Source organism: Solanum tuberosum, unplaced genomic scaffold, assembly GCF_000226075.1.
Source record: "Solanum tuberosum cultivar DM 1-3 516 R44 unplaced genomic scaffold, SolTub_3.0 scf00328, whole genome shotgun sequence".
In the NCBI taxonomy this organism is placed as follows: Eukaryota; Viridiplantae; Streptophyta; class Magnoliopsida; order Solanales; family Solanaceae; genus Solanum; species Solanum tuberosum.
The window spans coordinates 365,850-382,080 of record NW_006239252.1 but is presented as its reverse complement, the minus strand read 5'-3'; the positions used below and the strand labels follow the sequence as shown (position 1 = coordinate 382,080).

At 35.5% G+C, this 16,231-nt stretch overlaps 1 protein-coding gene across 1 annotated transcript; it reads left to right on the top strand.

Moving 5' to 3' along the window:
- The first annotated feature begins 687 nt into the window (after positions 1–687).
- Positions 688–13,852, top strand: LOC102588839 (protein RRP45A-like). Its single transcript, XM_006360598.2, has 11 exons — positions 688–981; positions 1,097–1,306; positions 1,726–1,821; positions 1,920–2,034; positions 4,919–4,996; positions 5,372–5,560; positions 6,538–6,627; positions 7,066–7,205; positions 7,578–7,636; positions 10,928–11,174; positions 13,364–13,852. Exons 1-10 carry the CDS (start codon positions 845–847, stop codon positions 11,143–11,145), a joined length of 1,332 nt encoding a protein of 443 aa, XP_006360660.1. The 5' UTR covers positions 688–844; the 3' UTR covers positions 11,146–11,174; positions 13,364–13,852.
- Positions 13,853–16,231: the final 2,379 nt, after the last annotated feature.

Genomic DNA, 16,231 nt, shown 5'->3' with positions numbered 1-16,231 from the left:
ATAATATACGTAAGACGCCACATAGAATATCATATAGAATTTAATTATAATGTTAGACCTCATGTAGTATTACTCAAACATTTAATTTCAATATCTTTTTGCAAGTTGCCACCTAAAATTTCAATAAGCCAAAATAAATTCTTTTAAACTCATCTTCAAACAAGGAAATATTGCAATTACCGGCAATTTGTTTGATGTAGTTTCAGTTCCTCCCTCTTGATTATTTGCATTATCCATTACTCTCTTTGTTTATGAAGAGTTATTTTAATTAATTTTGAGAATCAAATTGGATAGATCAACACAATAATAATTATATAAAAAATAGTATAAGTTATAATTTTTCTCATGTTAATAGAATAATAAAAAATTACAATAACATATTTTGATTCTCATAAAGCAAAATATGATAGTTAATTTGAAACACAAAAGAGTATATTACTACGCAGTTAACTTTCTCAAAAAAAGAGTATATTACTACCGCAGAAGATTAACTCACTCACAATTAAGATTCCTCATTGAAAATTTCAATCTAAATTCTCTTTAGACTCCGAACGAATAAATAACAAGAAATGAAGAAAAATATCAAAAACTAAAATATAATTAACGGTCGTGCCACATATATTTAAAATTTTATTATATAAACATTTTTGATAACTTTTTTTTTAATTATAAAAAAAGTTCATTTTTTCTCATCTCTTTCCTTTAATCGGAAATATCATCACTGTCGCTCAACGCCGGTCCTCGCCTAAAACCTAAAACCCTAAACCCTCTGCAGACTGCACCGGGAAGAAGAAAACTCAGCAATATTAACTTTTTCTAACTTTTTTCTTTCAATCCTGGAATAATGGAGCAAAGATTGGGAAATACATGGCGAATGACAGTGAATGAGAAGAAATTCATAGAATCTGCTTTAGAATCTGAACTAAGAGTTGATGGTCGCCGTCCTTTTGATTATCGTGCCCTCACTATCAAGTTCGGCAGGTAAAAACCTCTAGCTCAATCTCTCTCTTGTTTTTTTTAAAAAAATATTGTTATGATATGTGAGATATGCTAGTGCGATTTTGCATTATGATTGTTTAGAGTTATTAATTTGCAGAGAAGATGGTTCATCAGAAGTTCAACTAGGGCAAACTCATATTATGAGTTTTGTTACGTCGCAACTAGTGCAACCTTATCGAGATCGACCAAACGAAGGAACTCTTTCAGTATTTACTGAGTTTTCACCAATGGCGGATCCTTCTTTTGAGGCAGGTCGTCCTTCAGAGTCTGCTGTTGAGTTGGGTCGCATTATTGACAGAGGGTTAAGGTAACATTTCAAAAGCCATGTCTCCCGAGACTGTTTTGCATCAAAAAATGTATTGTAAGCTGTATATTGTTTTTTTCTTCAAAATATTATAAGATGTATATTGTAGAAGAAAGAGTTTTTACTATCTTGTGGAGGATATATTGCATTACTTTTGTGTAGCGGTTGATAAATGTTTTTAATTTTGAGCACCTGCTCATTCTTTTTCCATTGTAGTACTACTGGATAATTGCTTTTTGAGCTTTTGCGGTAGATCTGTTTGAAGGTATCATGTATTTTTTTGTTTCTGTAGAAAGCAGATAGAAAAGCAATTGTCATCACTTGTTTTGTTTTGCTGAAGATAAATACAGAAGTTGAAGAAAAGAAATTGTTGTCTTTGGTTAGGTCTTCTTTTATTCTGATATCTAAAAATGCTAATGCAGGGAAAGTAGGGCAGTGGACACTGAATCACTCTGTGTTGTGGCTGGGAAGTGGGTGTGGTCAATTCGTATTGATCTCCATATTTTGGACAATGGAGGGTAAGTTGCAGTGGTGCACATTTGGGTCCAGTTTAGTACCCATCTACGTCTCCATCTGAAGTTATGGAACTAATTATGTGATTCTTCTATAAGTGCAGTAATCTTGTTGATGCTGCCAATATTGCTGCTTTAGCTGCGCTTTTGACATTTCGGAGGCCTGAATGTACACTAGGAGGAGATGACGGGCAGGAAGTGACACTGCATCCACCCGAGGTTTCCTTTCTTGCTTTATTCTCGCTAAATGAAGTTCAATTTTGAGGTTGCGTTATGAGTAATATCTCTTTGGACAGAATCATCCATTAAATCCATATTCAGAAAAATGTTTGGTCAAGCAACTAGCTTGGAATCTTACAGTTCCCTATATGTTCTTCCTTTATTAAAATTTTCCTATCTGAGGGCTTTCCTTTGTCATTGCTTAACACATCATTCCGTTCTGGTTGTAAAAATAATCATGGGGACTCAATTATCCCCCAAAAAAGCTTCTTGTGGTGTCTCCTCTGGTGTTTTACCTATTAGTTTGTCTTGAAATTTGGAGAACTTCTCTTGGATGAGGTTGGAGTTATTTTGAGCTCTGCTGAATGTGCTCGGTAACTTTATATTTCGGAGGAAGTTCTTATATCTTCCACAGAAATATAGAATTAAAAGATTTGTTTTGGAGAGACATTATTCTTGTTGTGGAGTAGATGCTTATATTCTCGATTGTGTTTGCTCTTGTTTGTCTTTGACTCTTCATCTTAGACCCTGTTAACTTGGGAAAAAAAGAAGAGCGGAAGAGAAGGAGAATTTGGTGTATCTATTGCCTTAAAATAAAAACAACTGTCATAATAGGAGCACCTGACTTGCCTGTTCACAACTCGTTACCAGTAGATGTGGTCACAATCATAGCTAATTGAGAACAAATGATATGTTCGTTGGTTAATCTTTCTAGTTGGGTTTTACTTGTTCTTTACATTCTATTGATTGCAGCTAAGTTGCTCGAACTTGGGCGCGGGTATCTGATATGGGTGCGGATCTAGAGGTGGGATCCTTCATGATCTATATTTTAAGATTTGGAGGTACAGATTCAGCAAGGATACTGGTGCGGGGATTCTGCTAAATAAATCAAATATCTAGAAACAGAGCTATAAAAGTATGCCTTAGTTATGAGACATTAGTGGAAGACTTACATGTATCCTGTGAAATCCCACTAACTCATCTTTTCAAGTTGTAGGTAGCCATCTAAAATACACACTAGCTTTTGTCTTGAGAATTTAAAATGTCAAATCTTAACTTTAATTTCTCTGTAGTTTGTGGTCCAAGTTTTCAATGTTGATTGAGTGGATCTGGTACTCATCCCACTCCCATACCCAATGTCCTGTCGTGTCGATACAGCTGCGGCACCAAAAGTGAAGAGTCCAATCTACTAAGGCTTGCAGGTCCTTGGGTTAGAGATCTTCATGTTAGTGTCTATCTGGAGTTCTGGACTAATGCATGAACTTGTTACTCCATTTTGGTATAATTATTTATATCTTAATTAACATAAGAAAGAGTGATCTTATACCATCTGTGTAAGCCATGATTTTTTTCTGGTGTTTTAGCAAATTACAGGCCACTGTGGGATAATTCATAAAATCCTCCACTTTGCTCAGAAACAATGTGAGCAGAGGAAGTTCTTAGTTTTGATATATTCTGCAATTTGTTGCTGCTTTTTTTTTTTTTTTTTTTTTTGAGATTGGTAACTGTTTCTATTTCTTTAAATCAGTACATGGGTTGTACTGAAGACCATATTTACATAATGAACTCTAAAGACACTGTCCTATCCCTATAATGAGTCTAAAACATCAATGATAGAGACAATGTCATTAGAGTAGATCTGATTACACCAAAAAACACAAAGTTAGGATACAAGTCAATTTTACTTGCTGCTTATTACTCTCCCTATTCTCAAAAGCTCTAAGATTTCTCTCTTTCCAGATAGTCCACCAAATAGTAGCATGAATGATTCTCCAGTTGCTTTTGTTCTTTGCTTTAATCCTGCTTCTTCCCAACTGTGTAAGGCCTCTGCAATTCTACCAGGCATGATCCATGAGATGTTTTTGAGCCTTAGGAATAGTCTCTACAATTGGCCAGTGACCTTGCACTGGATCTGGGTGAACAAGTGATTGACTGTTTCTGCAGTTTCCCCACAAAAAAACATCTAGAGCACAGTGTAATCCCCCTCTTCATCAAATTTTCCTGTGTCAACACAACTTCCTTAGCCAGTAACCACACAAAACAGGCCACTTTGTGTGGGATCTTGGCCTTCCAAATGTGTTTCCAGGGCCATTTGGGTGCCTGCGTAATTGTATGGTTCAACTTCCTATATGCTGCACTTACTCTAAAGGTCCCTTTACAGTTCCCCAACCACTGTAATCTGTCCTTCCCCGGCTCCAAGCCACTAAATTGTTCAATGACGCTGAAGAATTCTGTAACCCTTGGAATTTCCCAATCATTGAGGTGCCTTCTAAATATAATTTTCCACCCATGAGGTGTCCATAGTTCAGCTATTGTACTTTGTTGTTGAAGAACCAGAGTGTGTATGTCTGGGAAAAGTGTCTCCAGATTTCCTGCTTCATGCCAATCCTCCTTCCAGAATCTAGTTTTAGCGCCATCTACCACTTTAATCTTGGTGTTTGGTTTGAAATCATCCCATAGTGATCGGATGGATTTCCATAAACTAACACCATAGAGAGTGGTAACTTCCTTTGTCATCCAATTGTCACTTTCTTCATATTTTGCTTTTATGACTGAGCCCCATAAATTTTGATCATCGTTAGAATACCTCCAAAGCCAATTCATTCTCAAAGCATTGCTTTGATTCTTTAGGTTCTTGATCCCTAAACCCCCATTTGTTGCTGCTTTTTTATTTCCTTTGTTTTCTATCTTTTGCTTTGCCCTTCACCTGTGCCTCCTGCCTTTTAAGTTGCTTCTTCCAGAGTATTTTGCTGATGTATAAATTATTCCATTGTTTGACTGTAATGGGAAATGTTCATTTGCATTGCTATTACTTGATGTGGTTGAGATGTTGGTTTAAATACCTTAAATGTTGACTGATTGAGTACTTCCTGAACTTTGGCAGGTGAGGGAGCCACTTCCCTTGATTGTACACCATCTACCTATAGCAGTAACTTTTGCATTTATTGGAGACGAGCATATGGTAAGCAACTGTTAAAATTTCCTCTTTTCATTGTTTTATGCTGTTATAGTTATATGGTCTTGACCCTTCGGGGTGGCCCAGTGGTTTGGGCTTGGGACTTCCATGTTGGAGGTCTCAAGTTCGAAACCCCTTGCCAGCGAAAGCAAGGGGTTTTGCCTTCTGGGTCGAGCTCGTCGCACCGGGCTTGCCTAGTGCGGGTTACCTCTCCTATGTGGTTTGCGAGCTATTGCATAGGAGCGGGGGTTTTACCCTGTGCGCACCCAAAGGGTAGCGGCTGCGGGTTTCCCTTGTCTTCAAAAAAAAAAAAAGAAAAAAAGTTATATAGTCTTGAAAAATCTAATGCTAACTTAATTCTAATCTAATTCGTATTGGTAGGTTATAGATCCAACACATCATGAAGAAGCTGTTATGGGAGGAAGAATGTCCGTCACCCTGAATGCAAATGGTGATGTCTGTGCAATTCAAAAAGCTGGAGGACATGGTGTCATGCAAAGTGTTGTCATGCAGTGTCTACGCATAGCATCAGTAAAAGCCGGAGATATAACTAGCAAAATTAAAACAGTTGTAAGTATTTGGTATCTCAGACTAAATTTCAAATGATTTCTGAAATCAAAACAAAAGGTAGGGTGAAATCATAATTTATTCATATGTTTTTTTTTATTGTTAAAAGATACATGTATTAAAAAATCACCAATCAGAAGTTGCTTTAAAGATATTTATAGATCACTGCTGAATGAGCATTGAACTCAAGAAGTCTATCATGACCTCTATAATCATTTGGAATAGTCACGTTACACTTAAAAAATAGTAAAGAGACATATTTATACTTAGTGCTCTCTCCGTTCACTTTTACTTGTCCACTTTGGACTTTGCACGCTCATTTAAGAAACAATGATATATATTGTATTTTAGCACAATACCTATATTAATTGATGTATAAGTTTAAGTCTTGAGAAATGATTTAGGGAATAAGTAATTAATGTTGATGGTGAAACGGAAAAATATATTTGTCTTTTCTTTATATGTTAAAAGTGACAAGTAAATGTGAATTACCCTTGTCGAAAAAAAAGTGACAAGTAAAAGTGAACGGAGGGAGTAATAATTATAGATTCGAACTTGCTCTAAAATAATTGGGGTCTTTGGCACTTATGCCCCTATTTTGTGCCGGTCTTTAATTTTTTCCTCTCAAGTTAAACAATTTTTTTGCTGGGCATAAGTTTATATTTTCGCATCATAATATCCCACAAGATATGCGCCTATGTCTCCCAGGCATAAGTTCGATAGCTAAGGACAAAAATTAAAGACCAGTATGTCCAAAGGGAAAAAGTGCAATTTTTTCAAAAACTTGTGCGTTCTTTTCCTATCTCGGTGAACAAGAAGGCAATTGAATGTTGTTCCCTATATGAATGGCCGAAGTATGTTTTTCCTGGTTACATGTTAGATGCTTCTGTGAATTGGGATAAGTTTGTGTTTGCCAACTTGTACAAGTGGTTATAGTTGGTTGATTGGTTCCTGATAGGCTGAATTGTATTCTCTTATAGGTTGAATCTTATAAAACAGAGAGAGCTCTCAGAATGGTCAAGCGACATGCTCCTATTAATGCTGTTGATGTCAATGAACCAGGTGGAAAGGTATGTGGAGGTTGTTTCATAGGTCAAGTGTATGTGTAGAGCCATTATACTGAATGATTAGAGTCATCACAGTTAGACACGTTAAAAAAGGTTAATGAAAAACTAGTTCAAATGGTTTATCCCTTGAAATCAACTTTAGTTCTTACTAGAATCTGAAAAATGGTGGATATTGCTAGGAAGAGACACAAGTGTTTTAGTCTCTCAATTGTTAGAGTATATCTTTCATCACAATGTTGATCCTTATCCGAAGAAAACTTCAATTTTTATTTTTGTGGATAAAGACTAAAGCAAACTTCATTAATTCTTCTTTTTTGAGATAAGACTGAAGCAAACTTCATCTTCAGCATCAATAATTTTGACTTAGATTTTTCAGTCAGCTGAGTTTCAATCTTAAGACTTCAGTGTTCAGATTTCTTATTCCATCTCTTTAATGATAAGGCTAAGCAAATTTTGGAGGGGCAAAAATTGAAATCAGAAGAGTGCAGTGTTAGTCAGAGCGATGACATGGATGTCGAGCAGGGTAGAATCAACAAGAGGACTGATAAGAACCGGAGTTTCACAGGCGGGCCGTCTAGTTGGTAGATCTTTGTCCTGTCTCATTATGAGTCTGTTTACCAGAAAATTAATTATTTGCGATGCAATTTTATATGCTTCTACAATATGCTTATATTATATAAGTTGCCAAAGTGCCCTGGAATGCTGTCTTTGTGCTAAGAGGTTTATTTCTTTTGTCATGCATAATTGATAACCCATGTAATTTCATCTTACTATATTAACTAAAAGTCGTTCTTTGAAGAAGCAATTTGTATGTTCTTGGTTTTGAAAGAACTAACCCATTTAAGAGGAGATGCATTTCTCCATCTTAAAGTGCATCCAGAAACTTATTTGGACATGTTTATAGTTGATTTTGCTCTATCTCACTGCAAATAATTCCTTTTTTTCCTGCTTAGGGATCCATATTCAGAGGGTGTCAACACTGACGAATTGAAAGCTACTCTTGCTTCTCGTGGTGAGTTTTATGATTTTATATTAAGTATAAGCTTGGAGCTCCTCGTGTATGGTTATCTGACTTAAAGATAAATGGGGCTAAATTACCCAAATAAGCTTTATGAACTGTGTATAGGTTTTGGAACAGTGAAGTTCATGGTAAGCATGGTCTTATTAAATGTATGTATGTATATATGTGTGTGTGTATATATTTGTTAATTTAGTCAAAGACTTTGCTAATCTCACAACAGATGGATACTTCATTTTATGTGGTATTGTCCAGCTTTACTTGTCAAAGTAAATTTAGAAATTATACAGGACTATCTAAAAATTGTTAACAAGTTTGTGAGACTTCTAATCTAAGTGCACGCCAATAAAATGTCAGCCTGATTTGTCTCTTAATTTGTGTATAAAGAATATTATGTGGCATGAAACACCGAGTAAGAGAAGAAGAAATTGGAACTTTTATATTGTTGTCAGCTATAAAGATAACCTATCATCAGTTTCATGCGTCATAACATGCACTCACTAAAGAAATGACCCCAAATAATAAAAATTGCTTATAATAAGCTTGTAAGAAACAACAACATTACTAGTGTAGTCCCACAAAGTTGGGTTTGGGGAGGGTAGAGCGTACACAGACCTTACCTCTAGCTTAGAGGTAGAGAGGCCGTTTTAGATAAACCCTTGGCTTAAGATAAAAACAGTCTAGAAAAAAAAGTAATGGAAATACAAGAAACAAGAGACAGTAATAAAAACAACAGATAGAGAGCAGAATAATACTACAACAAAATAATACTATTATCAAACTACACGAAAATACAAAATATAACAGAAATAGAGGAACAAGAAATAAGAGTAATACTACGACTACTAGAATGGACAACAAGACTATTCACTCCTACCGACTAGTTTGGATACACTCCTACCTACTACCTTTCTACCTTAAATTGTGTCCTCCACACCTTCCTATCTAAGACCATGTCCTCGGTAAGCTGCAAGTGCTCGAAATCCCCCAGCACGATGTCTTTGCCCCCCTCTTTGTTCAAGAGCTTATGTAAGTATGATTGCCATCTTCTAATGAGTGCCTCCTCCACCAGTACTTTGTTGTCCTCATCCTTGATGCACTTCACTTGGTCAAGGTCACGGACCCTCCTCTCTCTCGCCTTGGCTAGCTTGTAAAACTTCTTATCACTGCCTTTGTCCCTGCGTACAGAACGTTCAAAAGCTGTTGTTTTTGCCATCATAACCGCTTACTTTGCCTCCTTTCTAGTCATCTTATACTTCTCCCTGTTTGTCCGCTTTTCTTTCTTGTCCTTACTCTCCACCAAATTCGTGTAAGTCACCTTCTTTGTCTCCACCTTCCCTTGTATTTCTCCATTCCACCACCAACTGATGCAACTGGCAGTCTTATCCCACATACTGTCCGCATCTCACTACACCCAAGCCTTCATAGCCATCATATTCTCCCCTATCTCTGGGGTATCGGCCATAGTCAAGCTACCCATTTGATTCTTGGCCGGTCATCCACAATCCTCTTCTTCCTCTCCTTGATCTCCAAATTCATCCCCAAAAGCTTATGTTGGGTCGTGAATTCTCACTAAGGATGACCTTACAGTCTTTACAAAGACTTCTATCAACCTTCCTAAGGAGCAAAAAATCAATTTGAGTCTTAGCCACTGTATTGTAGAAGGTAGCCAAGTGCTCCTCCTCCTCAGGAAAACTCAAATTGGCTACCACCAATTCAGAAGCTCTCGCGAACTCCAAAAGTGCGGCTTTGCCTTAGTTCCTGTCCCCGAATCTGAAACCTCCTTGCACATTGTCATAACCCACCCACTCTGAAGTCTTAATTGACCCGATGTGTCCATTAAAATCACCTCCTATGAATAGCTTCTCAGTGAGCGGTATACTTCTCACCATCTCGTCCAAATCCTCCCAAAAGCGCTTCTTGTCCTCCTCATCCAAGCCGCTTGCGGAGCGTAAGCATACATTATTGAACATAAGAACTTTCAAGTAATTTAACATGGCTTTAACATAAAAACATTTGTGTTTCTGTGGGTAGGAGAGAACTCCTTTTTATTAGTAGCTATAGAAAAGTGGTTTCTTCTATCTAGAATTTTAAAGAATTAAGAACCCTTCAATCATCTCATCCTCTCGATCAGCTTAACTTTTCTGACACCCATCTTTTCTGGATTTCCTTGCCTTTCTTATCAACATGAGGCTACCCAAAGTTCCTCCAATATTTCGCATTGTTTTAGCTGTGAGCTCTACTGAATAAGATCCATCTTTCCATGTAATAAAGAGCTCTGGTTTGCTATAGGAATAATGTAAGCCTTGTGATACAGAACATGCGATGTAAATCAAAGCATAATAGTTTGAACTAATTGCTGATTGGACGGAGAACTTTCTATGTAGCAAGTGGAAAATCCTTCTAGTTGAGAGAAAATAGCAGGAATTCTGTAGTATGGTTTGATTTGATTGGGTGAAGAACTTTGCCAACAACATTCATTTCAATAACATTCACTAGGTGGTGATATATCTCATTTTGAAGCTGGCCTCAAGCTGCCAGATAAATATGCACAAGAGGGAGAAGGAAGGATCAGCTGCTCATATATTACATGTTTGAATAATTCAACAGCCATGTTTACTGCATAAGAATAATGATGGTGCAAGGGGACCTAAGAAGAATCATGATCATCTATGGAGATTGTACATGACATTGGATGGGAAATTGATCACTAAATGTTGAAATTTTGAATTTGGGGTAAGAACAGGTGTTTTGTCCTTCAGACGAGTTGTTTCAATCAAAGGATTGCCATTAGAGGATGTGAAGCTGGAAAATTCGGAAGAGGTTGAAGGAAACTGCGTCATAATTGAGAACTCTCTTAAATCTAGAGTGGAAGGGAGTGGCATTTTCGATTTTGGTTCCTGACATTTAAAGATCAAGGCCTTTGATAGTACAGTTTATGCCGTGTAAATTCTTAAACACGACCTATCTTGTAATTTGTTTAAATGAAAAGTAGGAGGTTATGTGTCTCTTTCTGACTATTTCTCTTGTTAGCACCTAATTATTGCCTTGAATGTTATTATTTTGGACGGTAAATCTTTTAATTCTTTGTCCCTGCACGGTTGAGCCTATTTGTAGGTTTGTCATTATATGTTTTGATCTTTGAATATGAAATTGGTCAACACTAAGAAAGTTGTGAAAACCAGAAAGTCTGTGTGCTGAAGTATGGACATTATTGCTTGAAACAAGCACTGCAAGATTGGGGATAAGCTGACTTAATACATTGATTGATTATACATTATGCAGGTTCAGTTGCAGTGCCTATGAATCTAGACAATTTAGGTGATACTATTAGAGATGAAACAAAATCAGATGAACCACTTTCAGATGTTAATCCAGTATCTTCCTCGACTGACTCAGCTGGAAAAGAAATGGCAACGAGCAAAGAAAAAACTTTACAAGATGCTGTTAAGCCTAAAAACAAGCGGAAAAAGAAGAAATCGTCTAATACTGCCGCAGTTTAGAGAATGCATGTGTGATCTATCTTCTTGAGGTACGTGGTGGATTATGTTAATTATGGCATGCAAACTATTCCAGCTTGTAAATAGCATCTGTTCTTGGTAACTGCTTTCTTCCTTACTCGGCTGGGGGAAGAGGTGCGTGATTGTTTTAATCAGATGCCCAGTTCAAGTTTGTCTTTAAACAATCATAGTTGTCCTCTCCAGTGTAGTTCCACTACTCCTTTCTTGTCTGTCTTATGGTGTTGTTGGACACCTTTAGGTTTGATGAAAAATGGAAGTTATATACTTCAGGCTTGGAAGAGTATCATATGTACTGGAGATCTGCGAGGAATTCTCAAATATACTACATCTCTACATTTTTTCATAATAGATTAAAAAAGTAATTTTTCCCATAATGTGATTGCCTTTGCTTTGTGACTTGGTCATCCTTTTTTTTTTAAAAATAAATCAAAAGGTGCCATGAGCCAATTTATTAAACCAAAATTCAAAGATATGTACACAGAATTGTTTTGGAGATAGGCCCAACTGTCCCAATCTTTTAACTGGATTGCCAAAAACAAAATAGAAAAATAAAACAGACAAAAGGATGACTTAGGTCATCTTACTCCTCCAAGGCTTCAACTTTAGCTTGTGCTACTATAATGTTATTAAGATGCTAATGTAAAATGGATAATTTGTGGACATTCTTAAGTTGGTTTATATATTTACCAAAAAGGTATTGATCAGTGTTCCCCCTTTGCTAATTTCCAAGAGTGACTATACCAGACGAGAAACCTCCATCTCTTCTGCACGTTTTTATGAAGCTCAAGTAAATCTAGGAGTATATGGTTTTATACTTTTGTTAACATTAATTGATAAACAATGCACAAGTTTTAAAAAAAAACAAAAATACCTTTTTGTTTCTATACAAGTTTTATGTGGGAGTTCTGATACAAGCAGGTTGTATGTGGGTCTATCAACTACAATACAATTAAGAGAATACAGGCAAGTTACCTTTCTCAAGAAACAATAATCAAGAGAATACAAGCAAAAAAGGAGCAAAAGTGGACAACCACATGAAACATATAAAAGCTCTTCCAAAACAAATTTACCTGTCCATTTTGATGCCACCTAACGAGGGCCAAAAACATCTTTAGTATACCCACAACTTAAACTGTTTGAAATATGTGAACAAAAATCATCCTTCAAGTTTTTTGTAATGAGCAGGCTTCCTCCTTTTCTAATCCACTGTTACAAAACCAACGGACTCCTACAAAACTGAATGTGACATTTTCCCAAAATATTGCCTGATTTCCATGCCCGGTCATTAACTAAAGGAAAAACTATGCACACTCCACACATTATATAAGAAAACAAGTGGTCTGCTTTTTTTTTTGTACTGACAAAAATACTCCTCCTTTATATGACACAAAGCAATGTGTAGCTTTATTCTCATTTCTGTAATAGGTTCTATGTTGCTCGGACTCTTCAAAAATGTCAGCATGTGCGTGTCGGATTCTCCAAAAGGAGTGTATTTTTGGAGAATTCGACACGGGTGCGGCAACGAAAGTGAAGAGTCCGTGCAACTTAGAATAGGTTTTCTATGTGAACCATGGGTTTTTGGTGAAGATGACATGTCTTGCATGTGATTTTAAGGATTCTGTTATTTTTGTAGCCATGAATAACAGAAGGATGTAACCTGCAAATTTCGATGAACTTGAAGGGTGTTTTTTTTTTTTTTTGCTTACAGAGATATCTTAAGGAGATGTAGTTTTAGTTTAACTTGTGAGACCTAAGGGATATTTCTTGCTTGTAGTGATATTTTAAGGATGTAGTTTAAGCTATGAGTATACTTTAAGGGATGTTTTTGGCCAAAATTCCTGCCTATTTGAGTGAAATCGTTCCAATTCTTTGTCTTGTCTGAATTTCTTTCTACTGAACTAATTGGAGTTTAAAAAGTATCAAAAGTTTGAAACCAGTCGGTCAGTACATGGTACTGTTTATTCATCACTCCTGCCTATTTGAGTGAAATCGTTCCAATTCTTCCTCTTATCTGAATTTCTTTCTACTGAACTAATTGGAGTTTAAAGGTATCAAAAGTTTGAAACCAGTCTGCCAGTACATGATAGTGTTTATTCATTACTCTTGTATAGATCAAAACGTCATACTGCAGCTAGTTATTTGGTTGTATATCTATACTATGAAACACATTCAGCTAACTACTTTCATTTCCTTCTCTCAGATTGAAATTACTCTGCATGGTAATAGTAAATTCTGTGACTAATTGCACAGTTGGAGAGGCTCATGAAGTTCCCGATACAAGCAGTTACATCATTGTTTCTCAAATTGAAGGTCATGAATTGAAACCACCATTGCCATCGATGTTCAGTGTGGATGGATATGATTAAAGAATGCTGCATTTGGTATTGGTTACCTAGCTTGAGTTCCAATCACTTGATCCCGCAGCAGAAGTAGTGGCATATTCTGAAATCTTGATTTGAACTTCTTTCCTGGACTTGAACTCGGGACTCAGAGGAAGAGTAAAAATGCTTTGTTATTGAGAGTTTTCGCTTTTGATGTTTTCTTTGTCCTTGTAGAGGATTTCTATATGTAGAGTTGTAGAGAAAAGACAATTACATTGTAGACGCTCTTCTACTAGACTTGACTGACCAACTATTTATGTGATAACCCTATTCGGTTGGCCTAAACATATCAAGTTCATTTATGTTGACATGGTACCATATTGATTTTAAAAATTGAAGTTATGTTCGGACATAACTTACGAGATATTATGATACAAAAATATAATCTTCGACTTAGCAAAAAAATATTTATTACGAAGTACATAATTAAAAGTAACATAAAACGGGTAAAAAGTGCAAATAACTCCAATTCTACATGTTGCCTCCATATCCTGAAAAGAATGAATTCGAGGTCTAATTAGTTAGGTAATTTGCTAGCTTATTGATGTGCCTAGAAATTAATTAGCATATATTCTATATTCTTTCTTACACCTTGTTTGGATGGTTGTTACACGTTGTATTGTAATGTTAGTCTATATGCAATGTTTGTTTTGATTGTTACTTAAATTTTATTTTATCTTCTCGTTTAAATTTATCTTTAGGTAGTGACGAAAATACCCATTGTAACGATCGATTTGGTGTGATCGCGTTGTTATCGTAATAGTTTCTTCTCATTTTGTCTTTACTTATTATTTAATAGTTTTATTTTATCATTTATCCTACCTTTTCATAGTAGTTGTGTCCCATACCTTACGACTTCTAGTAGGTTAATCACTCAAATTAGGAATATGTGATATTATGTAACGACGGAGAACGATACAATCTATCCAAATGTTATATTCATTAAGATAGTACACTACGATACAACACAACACAATACAATATAATGCGATACATTATGAAATAATACATAACAATCATCCAAACTTTATCTCTAAAACACATTTAAATGTTCATAGATTTGTTTCACTATGTAGTTAGTAAGCTTTCGCGTAATTGTATGTTACTAGAGTTGTTAGATATCAAATTTCTTTTAGTTTTTAATTAAAAGAATTAATGTTTGCATACATTAACCAACGCTGTATTAATATCTAATTTATCTGAAGACTCAACATAGCAGACTAGAATTTGGTAATAAAAGATTAGCGTTAACCCTTATTTGATAGATTTACACTAGGCATAATTAAAAATTTACTTGGCATAATCAGTTGTATTATTGTCAATAACTCATATAATTAGTAAATCCCAATGCAATGGGAAGCTCTAGATGACTTGTAATAAAGTTAAAAGTCACGAGAAGAAGAAACACATTGCTTTTGTTGTCATTACGCAATTGAAATTTCTTACCAACATGGGTTGCGGTGCACTGGTGGGAGTGCTTCACCCTTAACCAGAGGTCTCGGGTTTGAGCCTTGGGTATGGAGAAAATCCTGTTGGGAGCGCCACCCCGGAATGGGCCCTGCAGAGCGCGATCCAGATTAGTCAGAGCTCCAATGTGGGCTCCGGACACCGGGTGAGAAACCAAAAAAAAAAAAAAGTCACGAGAAGAAGAGAAAGAATTGTTTAAACTTTAAACTAGCACAACTGAGAGAGAAGAAGCGTAAGAAGTTCAACAAGATCGTATTAAGGATGATTTTCAACAAGTATGGACAGAAGATAATGAGAGACTAATTTGATCAAGGAGGATAACATTTTAAATCTTCACACGTTTGTGGTGATAGTGATTTTAGTTATACTCAGAGAATTAGGGGTCTGAGATGTTAGAATTAGGATATCATAAAAAAAAATGTGGATGAAAAAAATCTTGTGGCCTAGAAGTGCACTGGAGTTTTACAAACTATTGTGAAATTAAAATGAACTTAAAAAACATATGTGTTGCTATAAAATATTAGGTGAGTGCAATTCATTATATATTGGCCAAACACATATGCAGACCCTTAAACTTGTTCCTAAATTTCATTTTGACACTTTAACTCAACCTTGTTTCATTTGAACTCTTTAACTCCAATTTTTATGTTCCATTTTAACACTTCTTTCCAACAACAAAGTGGGATCTGTGTACTTCACATGCCATGACATGACACAAAAACCAATTAAAAACACATACACAACTCCTCTAACTTGCCTCCATTTTTCATTTTGTCATGCTAACTTAACCTTGTTCCATTTTAATCTGTCAACTCTATTTTATATAGTATCATTTAAACACAAAATACTAAATTTATGATTTCTTCATTTCCACTTTTTCATTTTAAAAATCAACGTCATATTTTAAAAATAATAATAATAATAATGGATGAACATCATTTTTTTTTTAGAGTTTCTGTACATTATTGTGAGAAAAATTAATCTACGAAAGTGTGTTGGATTTCTTTTTTAAATAATTAATTGAATTAAATAACACCACATATTTTTTTTCCATATCTAAACTATTTGGACTAACTCAAAATATCAGCTTTCTAATTTTTCATTCAACTAAATATGGGTAAAAAAACTCATGTTCATTGCTAATTAATAACACTACAAAAAAATGTTGAACATCGATAAACTTCGTTGGGTTGCCATTGATTTTCTTAAGAAAGAAAATC